The sequence below is a fragment of the Osmia bicornis genome, chromosome 8 (assembly GCF_907164935.1).
Source record: "Osmia bicornis bicornis chromosome 8, iOsmBic2.1, whole genome shotgun sequence".
In the NCBI taxonomy this organism is placed as follows: domain Eukaryota; kingdom Metazoa; phylum Arthropoda; class Insecta; order Hymenoptera; family Megachilidae; genus Osmia; species Osmia bicornis.
Window position 1 is genome coordinate 8,383,342 of NC_060223.1, and position 15,278 is coordinate 8,398,619.

General features: G+C 34.6%; 3 protein-coding genes and 1 non-coding gene across 8 annotated transcripts; all 4 read left to right on the forward strand.

Moving 5' to 3' along the window:
• The first annotated feature begins 643 nt into the window (after positions 1 to 643).
• LOC114873709 (phenoloxidase-activating enzyme-like) lies at positions 644 to 3,350 on the forward strand. The gene is made up of 6 exons (XM_029182317.2): positions 644 to 1,110; positions 1,173 to 2,023; positions 2,092 to 2,251; positions 2,321 to 2,598; positions 2,670 to 2,881; positions 3,173 to 3,350. Exons 1-6 carry the CDS (start codon positions 740 to 742, stop codon positions 3,287 to 3,289), a joined length of 1,989 nt encoding a protein of 662 aa, XP_029038150.2. The 5' UTR covers positions 644 to 739; the 3' UTR covers positions 3,290 to 3,350.
• A 125-nt stretch (positions 3,351 to 3,475) lies between these two features.
• Trnah-gug lies at positions 3,476 to 3,547 on the forward strand. The gene has a single exon. It is a non-coding gene; the product is annotated as a tRNA-His (tRNA).
• An 897-nt stretch (positions 3,548 to 4,444) lies between these two features.
• On the forward strand, positions 4,445 to 8,569 carry LOC114873710 (phenoloxidase-activating factor 2-like). Of its 3 annotated transcripts, XM_029182319.2 has the most exons (7): positions 4,459 to 4,550; positions 5,268 to 5,340; positions 6,346 to 6,756; positions 7,212 to 7,520; positions 7,578 to 7,846; positions 7,949 to 8,112; positions 8,222 to 8,569. In XM_029182319.2, the coding sequence occupies exons 3-7, from the start codon at positions 6,362 to 6,364 to the stop codon at positions 8,423 to 8,425; spliced, it is 1,341 nt and encodes a 446-aa protein (XP_029038152.1). In that variant the 5' UTR covers positions 4,459 to 4,550; positions 5,268 to 5,340; positions 6,346 to 6,361; the 3' UTR covers positions 8,426 to 8,569. The 3 variants fall into 3 exon arrangements, with proteins under 3 accessions (XP_029038151.1, XP_029038153.1, XP_029038152.1); XM_029182318.2 differs by lacking the exon at positions 5,268 to 5,340 and having other exon boundaries at positions 4,445 to 4,550; XM_029182320.2 differs by lacking the exon at positions 5,268 to 5,340 and having other exon boundaries at positions 4,445 to 4,550; positions 6,346 to 6,714.
• An 832-nt stretch (positions 8,570 to 9,401) lies between these two features.
• LOC114873749 (reticulocyte-binding protein homolog 1-like) lies at positions 9,402 to 15,241 on the forward strand. 3 transcript variants are annotated; one of them, XM_029182391.2, is made up of 11 exons: positions 9,402 to 9,817; positions 10,005 to 10,421; positions 10,498 to 11,803; positions 11,891 to 12,182; positions 12,288 to 13,086; positions 13,180 to 13,413; positions 13,847 to 14,083; positions 14,160 to 14,342; positions 14,405 to 14,622; positions 14,698 to 14,853; positions 14,927 to 15,241. In XM_029182391.2, exons 1-11 carry the CDS (start codon positions 9,742 to 9,744, stop codon positions 15,131 to 15,133), a joined length of 4,125 nt encoding a protein of 1,374 aa, XP_029038224.2. In that variant the 5' UTR covers positions 9,402 to 9,741; the 3' UTR covers positions 15,134 to 15,241. The 3 variants fall into 3 exon arrangements, with proteins under 3 accessions (XP_029038224.2, XP_029038226.2, XP_029038227.2); XM_029182393.2 differs by having other exon boundaries at positions 10,041 to 10,421; XM_029182394.2 differs by having other exon boundaries at positions 9,402 to 10,421.
• The last annotated feature ends 37 nt before the right edge of the window (positions 15,242 to 15,278 follow it).

Below are 15,278 nucleotides of genomic sequence, written 5' to 3' on the forward strand. Positions count from 1 at the left end.
TTGTATTATTGATAATATTATTGATGTGTTGCTATTTAAGTGTATATAATGTAATAATTTGTATTTTGTACGATTATAAATGTTTAAAAAAAAATTGCAACTTAAACCAAATTTTTTCATTTCTCCTATACATACCGTTTTTTTTTTTTTTTTAATATTAAGCTAACCAATCCTTTGTAACGTAATGGTAAAACGAGGTCATTTGTTTAAAGTCGAGCAAAAGCAATTTAGAATGTAATATCGTTTGGAATCAGCTGAATCGATCAAGAGGAAAATGTCAGAAAGATACCGCACTTTGTAAATGACCATAAAACATCACGTGACTACATATTTCATAGAAAATGTTCCCATTTTATACGCGTCGTCGACCACAAACCATTACTGTTTGATAAACGGAATTGTACACTAGTGCTTTTAAACATTATTCGTATGTTCTACTTTTTATTCCAAAAATTGATATCGGAAGTGATTTCATAAATAAATTAATTGCCAACGTTTTAATGCCATTTATCAAGTAAGTAGGTCACTCGTTATTCGAATAATTCTTTTGTACTATTCAATGGATACTCCTCAAGAATTTCATCTACCAAAGAGTCATACAAGGCAAGAACATTTTTATCTTCTTAGATCTTTGAGTCTGCAGGCAAACTGATGCGTTATCATTTGGAAAATTGACAATTGGTCCACGAGCGACAAAAGCAACGATTAAGCCTCGTATCTGAATCTGGATATTCCCCGTATGTTAGGAAATACCGTCGCATCCTGTATACATAAAACGTCGACTGGTGTAAAAAATCGTTCAATAGGGAACGAGCTACCGCTTAGAAAACAAGTCATGTTGCGGTTCTTTGGACTATTCATCATTCTAATAGTTTCTAACACGGTGTTACCGAAAGATCCGGATGAAATGGCAACAAGAAGGGTCGACCGCTCGTTTCACAGAGAATCACCCTCTTTATTTCTGTTCCACTTGCTGAAACTGAAAAAGGTTCAACAGATAGAGAAGGTTCCAACAACCCCGCCACCCACGGATTGCATCTGCGTACCCTATTACCTGTGCGACGCTAATCGTACCATAATCACGAATGGTGTTATAATAATCGACGTTAGGTGAGTTTTCCTAAATTGCAATCAATCGTATCCCTGAAAGCTATCATAGATCTTCGATTCAGGTATCGAAGATGCACAGGAGACTTGGAAGTGTGCTGTCGTCTACCAAACACCACGACCACGACCACAACTACTACCACTACTACTACCACTACCACTACAACAACAACTACGCCAAAACCCACAACAACTACTACAACTACGCCAAAACCCACAACAACTACTACAACTACTACAACTACTCCAAGACCCACCACAACCACCTCAACCCTTCCGCCTGTAATCTTCCCTTCATCAGAATCCCCGACTACATCGGTTTGCGTTTGCGTTCTGCCATCGCAATGCTATCCAGCTGGAACTATTGGTTCATCCGGAGAAGGTGTGATCAACCCCCGTTTGCAGAACGTTCAGTGTCCTAGTATCAATCAAGTGTGCTGCAGGCCAGAGAGTGTAATTCAGTACACTAATCCCACACAGACTTGTACATTGTGTGGGAACACGATCCAGTGCAGCAACGGGGTCGTTGTACCTGTGAACGTAGGGTCCGTTAATACCGTGGTGACTTCTGGTCAGTGTCCGGTGCCAACCGCCTGCTGTCAGGGGGTGAACCCTACATACGGGAACGGGATCCCAGTGGCGATAGGACCCGTTAGAAACCCTGGCACATCTCAAGAATGTTACTGCATGGCGAGCTGGCTATGCACGCCTGGAAACGCGGTCAGCATTGACGGAGCTGGCATCATCGACCCCAGGTTCACCGTTTGTGGTACCGCGGACCAGGTTTGTTGTCGAGCCAGCACAGTGAGCGCCCCAAGGACCCTCGATCTCCAGGGCCGAGGAGAAAGCATACTAAACGGAGAGACATCGTTTTCTCAAGTGGGATGCGGTGTTCAAAATAAGACGTACGCGCCAGGTAGAAAGTGAACCGTTTCATTGCACTTTATGGTGTTCGATAATTAGAACCAGATGTTTCTTTCGCAGCACAGCCTTACCCTGTGGACACAGGTAAGACCTATTTCGCCGAGTTCCCCTGGATGGTTGCCCTCCTAACATTACAATCGGACGGCAGGTACCTGTTCCAGTGCGGCGGATCCATGATTACCAATAAAGCTATTCTTACGGCTGCTCATTGTGTCGATAAGTAGGTCATATTAACGCTTCACTTTGTTACAACTCTTTGTGTATTATTTGTAATATGTAAAATTGTTAGTGAACGGAATGCACGATGGGTGGCACGATTCGGTCAGTGGGACTTGGAGTATCAACCCAGCGATCAACCAGTTCCCTATCAAACTGCCAACGTGAAAACTATAGTGATTCATCCTCAGTTTTACAGCAGCGCTTTGTTCAATGACATAGCAGTGGTCATTCTACATGACCCTGTTAAACAGAGTGTAAACGTTGCCCCGATTTGTGTGCCACAGCAGGGACTGATCTTTCCTACTGGCACGAGATGCATTGGAATCGGTTGGGGGAAAAATTCGTTTGGTAAAATAATTATTTTTCATCATTTTTTTTAATTAAATACGAGTTCGATTGTTAATCATTGATAATGATAGGTGGAACGTATCAGACCGGGCTAAGGAAAGTGGAACTTCCGATCGTCGATCGAAACGACTGTCAAAATCGTCTTCGAACAACGAAATTGGGACAGTATTTTCAATTGCACGGCTCGTTCATGTGTGCAGGTGGTGAAGAAAACAAGGACACGTGTCGCGGGGACGGTGGCGGACCTTTGGTCTGCCCTACAGCTACGGGACAATTCTTCCAGGTAATCGGATTAGTTACCTGATTTACCTTTTCCTAACTCCAAGTCAAGGTCGCCATATGCTTGCACGAAAAAATCAATCCCTCTATAAAAGAAGGCACAGTAACCCGAAAGTAAAGGGCCACTCGAAGAAAAAGTGTTCCAGCAGAAGCGTAAAAGGCTAACAATAAGACCATGCAGTAAACCAGTAAACCTGAATGCTTCTAATCAATAGAAACCTTTTTCGAAAAATTTGTAAGCATATGCACGATGTGCAATATAATAAGCTAAAAATGTGTTCACAATCTGTTTCAGGCTGGAATAGTGTCCTGGGGAATTGGCTGTGGCACATCGAATGTCCCTGCTGTTTATACAAACGTGGCGCAGTATATACAATGGATCGAACAACAATTAGCAACCTATGGAGCGTAACGAATAGAATAAATATATTTAACAAATTTCATCTAGTCGTTTTTGTTAATCTACGATACTGTATTTACTTTTGTAAAAATGAGTAAAATGAAATTGTTTTTCATTATAATCAATTATTATGAAGTATACTTCATTTTTATATCAATTCTATGGAAAAGTAACGTTCCAGTTTCAAGTCTTCCAATAGCCGTGATCGTCTAGTGGTTAGGACCCTACGTTGTGGCCGTAGTAACCCAGGTTCGAATCCTGGTCACGGCAATGTTGTACAGTTACATTGTCACGGTGGAAGTTTTCTTTTTTTATTATTCATTAACATAGGATTTTATTACACTAGAATTTATACGTATTGATTATTATTTATTTTTAAAAATGAATTTATTAATCAACTACGTGATTAAATTAATTATCCACGTACATATGTATTCATGATGCGAAGATCGCGATATAAATTATCGCGAAATCTACTTGTATTGTTAATAACTATTAGCGTAACGTTTATTTTACTATGCAATACATGTTTCTTTCTTTTTTTTAAAGCATGTTACTTTATTGTACTATATTATCACTGCTATTGACCCGACATCTGGTGAAAGACACACAAATGGTTATCAGACTAGTGATTAAAAAATTCTAAATAAGGAAAATGTGTATTTTCCAATGATATCAGCAGAATAAATTATTGCTTTATAATTTAATCATTCATTTGTTGTTTATTACCCTACTTTCTTTTATATGGAAGTAGATTCTTACTAGTTTTCTGACCCGTACGTTCTTAGAATTCAGGACTATGTTTGACCTTAGCATGAAACACATTCCGAGAAGGTATAGGAGGTATAGAATTTCCATGTTATCAAGTTTGAAATGAACCGTAGATGTAATTGAAAACACATCAGGTGTTTCATGACGTTAGGGAGAGGACGTCATAGGAAAAGGACGTCAGTGAAAAGGGAATTCTAGCTGTTCCGAAAAACCTTCCGAGAAATCTGTACCATAGTTGACTGAGATTTATGCGGGGAATTCCACCTGATTTGAATCGGTGAGGTCAGTACGCTGTTGGGCAAGTAAAAAGGCAAGTTACATACGTTCACCACTGAAACGTAGACACAAGAAATCCGAATTGGTAGGGGGAATTCTCGTAAATGCTGCCGCTGTGTATATGTATGTAAACGAAGATATCGCGGCTTCAGCGTCCAGCAAGTCGCAATCGAGCGCTGTTCTCTGAAGAAAGAAGTCTTTGCCTCACGCTTGGAATCAATTTGCGGTGAGTCTTTCATCTTTTCCGACATCACTCAACAATTGCAATGAAATTGTTTCATTTCTTCTGTCACCGTCGTGAAATTTGATCTCTTGATCGTTATATTTATGTTAGCAACTCCAAAGAATAATATATTTTTTTTAATTCTTATCCTTTTTAATCTTCGATAAAGAACATAATTATACATAACTCTTTTTTAGATAGCTTTTAGATTTTTTAAAGAATCTATAGTTTTTATAAAACTAGACACATCAAACGTGATTTTCAATTTGAAAATTATTTATAGAGCTGACGAACGTGTTCCAGAGATTTAACAGGTTTTTTGCACGTGTCCAAAATTTGGCTTTTGCGTGACAGAACTGTGTAATGTAATCAACGCATAAATTTACTTTAGGGTTTTCGTCCTTTTCAAGGGCCACTTATGGTGTTCGAGCCTCTTCCTCTCGAAAAGAAGAAATATCGTTCCAACGAAATTGTCCAAATTTTAAGTGCCTTTCGCGGGTATTATACTGATTATCGCGATTTATACTTGTTTATTATGATTCAATGTGTTCTCGAGTTCATCGTGTCACATAAATCTCATCAACAATCTTCTAATTCGTTTCCATGTTAGAAATATGAAGCGTTATCTAATTTTCTTCAGTTTGAACTTCGTGACCGTATGCTAAATTAGCAATTTTGTAGTATAACGGAATTAATCGACGTTATTCGGTGTGATCGCAGGTTTTAGCATCGTTCACCGAAAGATTGTATCGATATACCGGTTTAACGATCGGGCAACCAGTTCTCAGTTGAGGTCAGTGTCAAGAATTTTCAATTTGATTATAGCCCAAGATGCTTATGTAATTTGTGTTAAATACCGATTCATTCGATATTTATCGCTGCTTTTTTTCATTTAATTACGTGCAATTTAAATTGTATAAATGTACGGATAAAATAATTTCATTTCTGTAAATCATTTTGCAATATTTAATTCATAATTTAAAGAATAACCTTGCCAGAACGAAGTTCTTCGTGGTCGAACATTCAAATTTTCTAAGAACACGTCACGATGCTATTTATGGGATAAATGATTTTCGTTTTATTGTTTGTTTTTTATTTGACACTCTCGGAATGATTGCGATAGATCACGGAAACTCCGTACAGGAAAATTCTTGGAATTATCTCGGATAGACCTTTGCTCAACTATCTGTAAGGTTTACATGATCCACTGCTACAGTTTGATTATTTGTTTTCGATACGATACTGTGAAATATGTGTTTGAAGCGTACAAGCTGACGGAAGTGTTTTCCTTTTTCATCATTCTTTTATGCGGAGACAATGATCATTTTTTATTCTACGTTTACATAACGTTTATTAAGCATTAGCATAATATGACGACAAGTCTCATCATTCACGCGGTTCTATTTGAAATATTGTACAAACTGCCAGAAGGGAAACATACGTCGGTTTCTGCTTTTATATCCTTGTTGAAGCATTTCCGCGTTTCCGCGTCACTGGTTTCATTCGTGGCACTCTGAGGTCATCTTTATTTATGAGCAAAAAATTACTATAGTCAGCTAATAATTTCTCGCGATATGCTAGATGAAGATGCACATTAAAACGGGTAACCTTGATTGTTTTACGCTGTCTTGATACGCATATACGATATATCCGGTTTAAGTTTATATAATTCAGTGGTATCAGCGTAAACGACAAGCGACGTCGTTCGACCATTTCGTTCTTTGTCACCTCGTCCTCTTAAAATCGAACACGAAAAATCCACTTATGAAACCTAAAATACCGATTCGATTATTTTCAGAACCTCGAACGCAGCGATGCGAAGAATACTATTGACGCTAGCTTTGGCTGGCTATTGTTTAGCCGTGCCAGCCCCTCAAAAAGACAATTTGGACAGCTTGATACAAAGCGTGTTCGGACCAGGACCACAAAATCAAACGAACCCCCCGTCGATTCCAAATTCACAGAATCTCAACCAACAAAACAATACCGGCGATTTGAACTCTTTGATATCGAGTGTTTTCAACAGCGGAGGATCTACAACCCCAGGAACAATCCTAGGAACGCAGAACAACCCTAAACCACAGACAGATGATTGCCAATGCGTGCCGTACTATCAATGCCGGGAAGGTACCATTTTGGAAAATGGTGTGGGACTGATAGATATCAGGTCCGGTTTTGATGACAATATCGATAATCAGCCCAAATTGGGGTGAGTTCCAAAGAATAGTCTCAACGACGGGGAGAGAGTGTATTGGTTTCAGGTTGGAATGACAAGGGTTAAATTGATCATACCGACGTGTCGACTCGTCCTTGATTCATTGGTTTTCTTATATGTACAAGGGAGGTCAAGGTTTATTAATGCATGCTTAATTGTTTGAATTCAATGGCTAATTGCAAGAATGCATTCAAAAATTTGCAAACAGCTAACATTCCAGAAATGTTCTTGGTTTCTTAAATGATCGAACGTGTACGCCGTTTGAGACTGTCTTTGGATAATACCCTTCTGTATGTAAAGTAATATTTATCTCGCAATAAGCAACAAATAGTAACAATAAAAAGGAGAAAAAAATTTTGGTGCATGCTTAGCATGTTAACATTTCTATAGAAGCAGACGTTAAAGAGCAAGTAATTTATGAGCCTTCTTAATTTGTCCTTCGGAAACAGAGCTTTTGGGCCATGTGACAACTATTTGGACGTATGCTGTAAACCACCAGACAGGACAGATCCCGGAGAAAATGTTACACCACCACCCGTGACGAGAAAGGGCTGTGGACAAAGGAACGCCCAGGGTGTTGGTTTCAGGATCACTGGTGATAAAGACAACGAAGCTCAATTTGGCGAATTCCCATGGATGGTGGCAATTTTGAAAGAAGAAACTGTCGGCGAGGATAATCAGAAATTGAACGTTTATCAATGCGGAGGTTCATTGATTCACCCCCAAGCCGTTTTAACAGCCGCCCATTGCGTACAAGGGTAAGCAATCGATTATTTTATTCTTCCCCTCTTTCCTAACAAGTAATTTTGTTATAGTAAAAAGCCATCAGAATTGAGAATCCGTGCGGGAGAATGGGACACGCAAACCAAGAATGAAATTTTCCCTCATCAAGACCGCAACGTGCAAAACGTGGTAGTTCACGAAAAATTTCATTCCGGTGCTCTTTATAACGACTTTGCCATTTTGATATTGGCCGAGCCGGTAACTTTAGCGGAAAACGTGGATATCGTTTGTCTACCGGAACGTAACACGGTATTTGATAATGCTAGGTGCTTTGCCAGTGGCTGGGGAAAGGATATATTCGGTAAACATGTTAATTACTCCACCAATAGTATAGATTTCTTAAGGCTTTTAAAACCTTATTACCATTAAGTTCATCTGTTCAATTGTATACTGAATGTTTCAGGTAAAGAGGGTCATTATCAGGTAATATTAAAGAAAGTAGATCTACCTGTGGTCCCGCGTAACAGTTGTCAGAATAGCCTACGAAACACCAGATTGGGAAAGTACTTTACTTTGCACGAAAGTTTCATTTGCGCTGGCGGAGAGTCTGGTAAAGATACCTGCAAGGTAAAAATTTATTACACCTTAAGTCGAACAGTTAAAAGTGTCTTTAGATAATTAAAAAGTTACTTGGTGGTTTATTTTTCTGCTAATTGGGGTAATTTAATCTTTTCAGGGTGACGGAGGAAGTCCTCTTGTATGTCCGACTATAATGGATCCGAGCAGGTATTTGCAAGCAGGTATCGTGGCATGGGGTATCGGTTGTGGCGAGGACAGAACTCCAGGTGTCTATGCAAATATTGCCTATGTACGAGATTGGGTCGACGAACAAATGGCTTATTATAATCTAGATAATACTATTTATAGATATACGCCATAAACATAGACTGACTCCTTTTACGTATAGTTTTGTAAACTTTTATCGATCAAAATCATAGATGTTTTTTTTTCTTCACGGAAAGACTGCTCTATTATTCGTATGTGACTTTGAAAATTATAATAAATATGACAATAATTATTTTTACATTACTCGATAATAAAAAGAATCGACTAGTTTAACCTAAACTTGGATGGCATAGATCATTTTTCCTTCCCTTCCCTTTATGGTGAATGTGAATAACTTATAGAAAATTATTCAAAGGATAATAAAATTAAATTCAGCATTTAATAATGGTAATAAAAATGAAAATCTCTAGTAGGCATTTAGAAACTTAAAGTTTGCACGTGGTTACCAAATGAAACGGTTTATGGTCCCGCTATATGTACGAATGTTTTCCAGACCCGCTAAGAAACGGTACGATGTATTGTGTTTTAAAACTTCGATGCTTGAACTGTAAAAGCAAGCGTGTCTGGTTGTTTTCATTTTTAGAAAGTCATTGTGAACAATCTTTCGCTAAAATTGTCCACACGTGCTAGACACTTCTATAAGTTCGTCTCATAATAACAATCCTGATCTTTTAACCTTTTAACATCTGCGTTTCAAGAGGCTTATTTAGAAAAAGCCTTGTTGATTTGCTTCGAAGGTCGTCTAAATTACATTACGCATTTCATTTACAGTCCCATACGTGAATGTAAAAGTTTACAAATATCGCAATCTTAAATTAATTTTTATTTTAACCCTTTGCACTCGTATTTATATTTGAGAAGGCTACCGTTATTTATTTCTTTCATTTTATATATTCACACACATTTAAGCAGAAACTAAAAGAAAACATTGTAACAAGGGTCTCTAGAATGAAATACTAATGTAAATATATGTATAATAATAAAATGTCGGATGGCGATCATATGGTGACATACGAGTGGAAAGGGTTAATACTGTAGTATTAAAGTTCCCTCCAAGTACTTACCTTTGAGTAGCTATTATTAATTGTTTAGATAATGTAGGTAATCATTAGATGAGATTCAAGCTCATGGCGATTTCCGCAGGAAAAAATCGCGGAAAATGGACGCTTTACTGACACTTAATAACCCCCCGATCCGTAGAAAGACTCCGCCTCTAAAGTCCCAAAAGCGGGGGGCGAAAGCGTTGGGACTTCTAAGCTTCTCAGTTTCTTCCTCTCTGCCAATATCGATATATCGATGGTAGGTTGTTAGTCGCGCTAGTTACCCGTATAACTTAAACGTTTTTGCGCCGTGACGTAGAAAACAAGTACAGTTGTGTGTATATACGTTAATTAAATATATGTATATTTTATGATACATAGCATCGAAGGTGTAGAAATACATTCGGTGAAATTTCTTTTGTTTCTTTTTAATGGAATCAAAGGCGGTAAGTACAATCACGCGGCATATGTATAGTTGCACTACCTACATGTGCGCGTTCTTTGTGTGTTACTAAACACGTGTTACGTTTCATTGAAAAGTTGAAAGCGAAATATATAATGCAATAATTAATGTAATCCCAACATCCGAATAATGACTACATTATAATAGCATTCTGATTTTTACATCATCAGGATATTATATATATTTTTATATAAAACGTATCTTAGAAAGTAATATAATTCATAAAACAATCGCAATGGGGAGAAAAAGGAGACGAAATCATTGGCGCCGGCAATGGAAATCTATTACACAGATTAAACAAGATATATCTGTTAATGAGAACTCATTAAAGAAGGGATATATCAAAAATAAATATAAAGAAATCCTAGGTTCCAAAGAACCTATTGTTCTTCTAAAGAAACTACCAATAAAAGAGATATTATTGCCTAGACTTATAAATCAAAATTCACAAAATAATATCATTAAGCAAAATTATGAACAGAAACCAGAACATAGCAACCAAAAATTAAACAGTGTCAAGCCTATGCCTCATACACCAGACACAAGTAGATCTAAAAATCTATCCAGTTCATGGGGAATACTACATGGTAAGTATTATACTTTTTATCTTTTTTATGTTTCTTTTTTTTTTTTTTTTAATATTTTGATATTTAAATGTTTCAGATACAGATTTAAAAGAAAAAGCATTAAAAAATGATACAAAATTAAAGATTTGTTTAAATAAGATTAAACTGTGTGATAGAAATTTAAATGTTATAAGCCCTTCTGATAAATTAAAAACTGTTCATAAAAATGATTTGAAACAGAAAGTTCAACATACCCAGGTTGGAAGAAAGCCTAAGACTATTATAAATAATAAATTTAAGAGTAAGCAAAACCAAAAGACTTACAGAAATCTTGATATAAATGAAAATGAGAGCCTACATGGAAGTTCATTTTTTAATTTTGATAGTTTGTCACATAGTGATGTAGACCTTTCAGATAGAATTTTTGTTAAAAACTATATAATGAATAGATATTTGGCAGATTTAGAAAGATCAAGCACTCTTAATAATATTGTCAAAGAAACAAATGAATGTTGTATGAACAGTGAAAAAGAAAATTTATCATTGAAAAATGTAGAAAAAGATGTAACAAATTCTGTATGTGATACTCTTGATCAAAATGTGAAAAAAGTAAAGAAATTACCAACCATTATTAGGGAAGATATATTACCAAAATACTCTGTTAAACTCAGATTATCAAAGCAGGAAGTAAATCAGCCTTGTAATGAGGGTGCTAAATTTCATAGCAATGATATAAGTAATGAAATAAATTTTCAAGATTCTGGTTGTTCTACAGTTGTTCCAAAGAAGAGTAACATTACACATATAACTGAATGTTTGGAGATTAATAAAAAACAAAGTTTAAATTTAAAAAGAAAATTTGTTATACCCAAAATGCAGAAAAAAAATGCAGATTTTGATAAAGATGATAAAGAAGTTGATAAAGAAAACAATAAAAATACCTTATTTTACAAAAATACTTTAACAGATTTATTTAAACAAAATTGTTTAAACTTTGATCAAGACACTAATAGTCAGCCTTCAAAAAAAATAAAATTGGATAACAATAAGTGGCTTCAAAATTCTATTAATTTTGAATTGAATAATAATGGAATAATCCCTCAAATGACAACATCAAGTGGTTTAAATAATGTTGAATTAAATAGTGAGGAGGTAGTTACAGAAATTGATGAAACAAAGTCGAAAACGGATAAAGGTATTCCAGATTTTATGAAACAGAATCAAATTGAAAGTGTTGTGGGTATTCAGGATTGTAATTCACTACAGAATACAAAGGAACCTGAAGAAGTAGCATCAAATGCTTGTGAATTACCTAAGAAGAAGCAGTATCCAACCTCAGTAGAAGAGGATGATGATGATGATGACCGTATTTCTTTGTTTGCAGATTCAGAAATAATAAAAGAGTAATTATTTATATTTATTATTGTGTTTCTTAATAACTGGTTTCAATACTTTAAAAACTTTATAATATTTTCTATTAATTTTTTTAGGTATGGTTGTTCAACTCCCTCTCCAGCGCACGAAAAACCATATTATATGACTGATAAGTCGTTTGATAATTATTATAAAAGTAACAAATCTGAATTCAATGAAATGTACGAAAATAATAATGTAAGTAATACTACAAACGAAATAAAATTTCAACCAAGACTAAAATCAACAAACTCAAGGAAGAATACAGTAAACCAAAACTATTTACTCAGGACTGTATTTGCAGGAAGCTGTTATAAAATGATACAGACTGGCACATGTTATAATAATATGTGTCAGTTTAGTCACGGTGTATGTATCCGGTCATTTTTTTTATTACTTATTTTTTGAAGCAATATTGTTTAAATATTTTTTCCATTATGTATAATAACGCATGTTTTTGTTTATGTTATGCAGTTTCTGTATACTATGAACTTATTATATCGTAACGAGGAGCAAACGTTCTTTCTCGTGTTAGAGGAATTAGTATCAAACGGTCATATACGTTTTATTCAAAGAATATTTAAGGAGCTAGCACATAATTGTGCTTCTGACATTTTTTACGTGATAAAAATAGCAAAAAGGTTATTTGAATTAAACAGTATAACTAATGAAATAACAACTGATATCACTCAGTGCTTAAGAACAACGAGAAGATCTTTAAACATAATTAGCGATCGATTAGCCACTCTTGTAAACGAGTATGATTTCAAATTTATAAATTGGATCCTGAGTATTTCACAAAGTTTTATCGAATTTGGTACATACTGGGATACTTTTAGAAGTTTACTGCTGAAAACAACATATTTGGAACCACGGATTGTAGAGATTATTTTACAAGAATGTATCGTTACAAGAAGACATCTTCGCGATATAAATATCAACATTATATGTAAACTCGAAACCAATGTTTATTCTAAAATAAATGAACAATTATTATTAAATTTTAATAATTTAATCAAATGTAATGAGAATAATTCGGGGATAAAGCAAAATGTTACAGCAGAAACAAAAACATTACAGCAGAAAGATATTTCTTCCAAAACGAACAAAGAAGATAATAATAATAATAATAATAAAAATACAGGAAATGATCAAAATGTAATAATTCGTGTTAATACAAATTTTGAAACAGTTCATAAGACACCTATTTCTTTCGAAGCAAATAATGAAGATGCAGAAAATGGAAATACTTCTTTAACATTACACCCGATAGGTAAAAATTTAACCGAATAATTTACATTTTTATTTTTTTATATTTTATGTACCTACATATAATGTTATTCAAATTATCATATGCATTTTTCAGATGGTTTAGCAGAGCCTTCTTCTGCACTAGGAAGGCGAAAATTTTTTCCTTTTTATCAAGAAGTTCACAGGCTTCAGGAAGGACTTGAGAATAATGATTATGATCGTGTTATGAAAATCCTTAATTCAGTTCAAAAAAATCAAGGAACGCTTTTTGCAAATGCATGTTACCAAATTTTATCCAAAAAAATAATCCGTTCTCACCACCATCTGAGTAAACTGATTCCATACACAGGTAATGAAGAGTATGCTAAAAATTTTCGACTTCAATAAAATAAATGGCTAACTATACACGTATTTCGTATTCCCCTTTTTTCTTATTTTTATGTTTTGACATTTTGTTCATATTGACATATCATAATTGAACAATCGAAACAATTTATCATTTAAAAATATTCGTCAAAGCATACATTCATTAGTTTATTTTAAATGACAAATATTACATTTGTATTCATTCGTACATTTCTATTTGACTGACATAAGTTTAGGTGTATATAATGAATGTAATTTAATTTGTATGTTTTTATAAATTAACTTTTCTTCCTGAATAATCAGGAAAGTATAATCATTTGTATTCAAGAAAATATGAATAAAATAAAATTACTGAAATAAGTTACCGATGTTTATTTGAAAATATACCTAACTTAATGATTTTCTGGACATTACAGTCCGAACTGGGGCAACAAAAGTACTGTACAAAATACTGCTTGAAGTAGCAATTTCCATTTTGGCCCATCTGACTGCAGAAAATTACTGGGTGCTAGCATATACATTGCTTAAAAATGTATATGTTTTGTTAAAATACAAGATTAATGTACATCGATTAGATGCGACAACTATTATGCTATTTGCGGAGATTTATTTAGCAAATCAACAACCCATAAAAGCTTTAAAATTACTCAAACGTGAGTGAATTCTAGTATCAATTTAGACTGATAAACATATTAAATGAATTTGTTTTAACATGATTTATTTTTTCAGAGAGTAATATTATTCTCAGTTGCCGTTCCCAGTGGAATGTACGAAGTACAGAACAGGATAGTTATTTGAGAACACAAGTAATATCTTTACTATTAGATGAACTTTGTGAACTGTTTCCAGAACATGGATTTACTCTTTTTAGGATTCTAATCACGGAGCAGTTCAGTAACTTCTATCCAATAGGTGAGAAAATTATACAAGCCTACGATAAGTATAAATATTTAAACACATGTTATTTGTTTCAGACCTTGCGAGTTTCGCAAATAAAATCGTGTCGGTACTCATACAAAAAGAATATTACGAATACGTTATAGATGCTGGAATATTAGTTGATGATCAATCATTTACATTAAATACAATTACATTTCGGGCACTGATTGCTATATTAGTTAATCTGGATATGCAATTAGCTAAACAATTGTACCGAAAAGCAATGAATTTAGGGATATATTCTAGACCTCGGGTATGTTACGGAACCTGTAATTATTTATTTTAACATATTAACATATGTATTATACTTCTTATTGTTTGCGATTAGTTTCAGCCAATAACATTCCTCATCATAGATTCGGACTGGACAAGCGAAGAAATGTATCTTGGGATTTTTAATTTAATGAAACAACTCTTATTAAATATTGGACATGCAATTGAGCGTGTTTCTCCGAGACAGCTGTCGGTATATCTTATTTTTGAAGTAAGTTACAATTTTTTCTAGTACTTTGTTTTAAAAATACCATTAGTTCCATTAACTTTTATTTTATCCATAGAGCATCCCCTTAGAAAATCAGCTTAATTATGATACCGGAAAAAATCAGTGTAATAAAACGGTCGAAGCAAGCAGGTTGCTAATGCAACAAATGTTAAAACAAAAATTTGATCCGCCTATTTTAATGATGAAAACAAATAAAGACAAAGTATGTAGACTGAATAATAAAAGCGTTTTAGCGTATTTGCAAACTGAGCATTATGAATAATGTAACTCTGCATCTTTGTTTGTAATTTATAATCGGGTGTTTGATCACGACTAATAAAGGTGTTATAATTATATAACTCTTAATATTTTGGATAAAATGTTTAAATTTTACTTTTTGAAACTTGTAGTATGTAGTCTATCTACGT

What these genes read in the sequence shown, in the direction of transcription:
- LOC114873709 (XM_029182317.2), top strand. Translation starts at nt 740, where the DNA reads ATGTTAGGAAATACCGTCGCATCCTGTATACATAAAACGTCGACTGGT. An exon ending in GTTATAATAATCGACGTTAG is followed by an intron (nt 1,111 to 1,172) that starts GTGAGTTTTCCT and finishes TCTTCGATTCAG; the next exon opens with GTATCGAAGATGCACAGGAG. An exon ending in AAATAAGACGTACGCGCCAG is followed by an intron (nt 2,024 to 2,091) that starts GTAGAAAGTGAA and finishes TTTCTTTCGCAG; the next exon opens with CACAGCCTTACCCTGTGGAC.
- LOC114873710 (XM_029182318.2), top strand. Translation starts at nt 6,362, where the DNA reads ATGCGAAGAATACTATTGACGCTAGCTTTGGCTGGCTATTGTTTAGCC. An exon ending in GATAATCAGCCCAAATTGGG is followed by an intron (nt 6,757 to 7,211) that starts GTGAGTTCCAAA and finishes CTTCGGAAACAG; the next exon opens with AGCTTTTGGGCCATGTGACA. An exon ending in CTGGGGAAAGGATATATTCG is followed by an intron (nt 7,847 to 7,948) that starts GTAAACATGTTA and finishes TGAATGTTTCAG; the next exon opens with GTAAAGAGGGTCATTATCAG.
- LOC114873749 (XM_029182391.2), top strand. Translation starts at nt 9,742, where the DNA reads ATGATACATAGCATCGAAGGTGTAGAAATACATTCGGTGAAATTTCTT. An exon ending in TTTTAATGGAATCAAAGGCG is followed by an intron (nt 9,818 to 10,004) that starts GTAAGTACAATC and finishes TTACATCATCAG; the next exon opens with GATATTATATATATTTTTAT. An exon ending in TGTGTCAGTTTAGTCACGGT is followed by an intron (nt 12,183 to 12,287) that starts GTATGTATCCGG and finishes TATGTTATGCAG; the next exon opens with TTTCTGTATACTATGAACTT.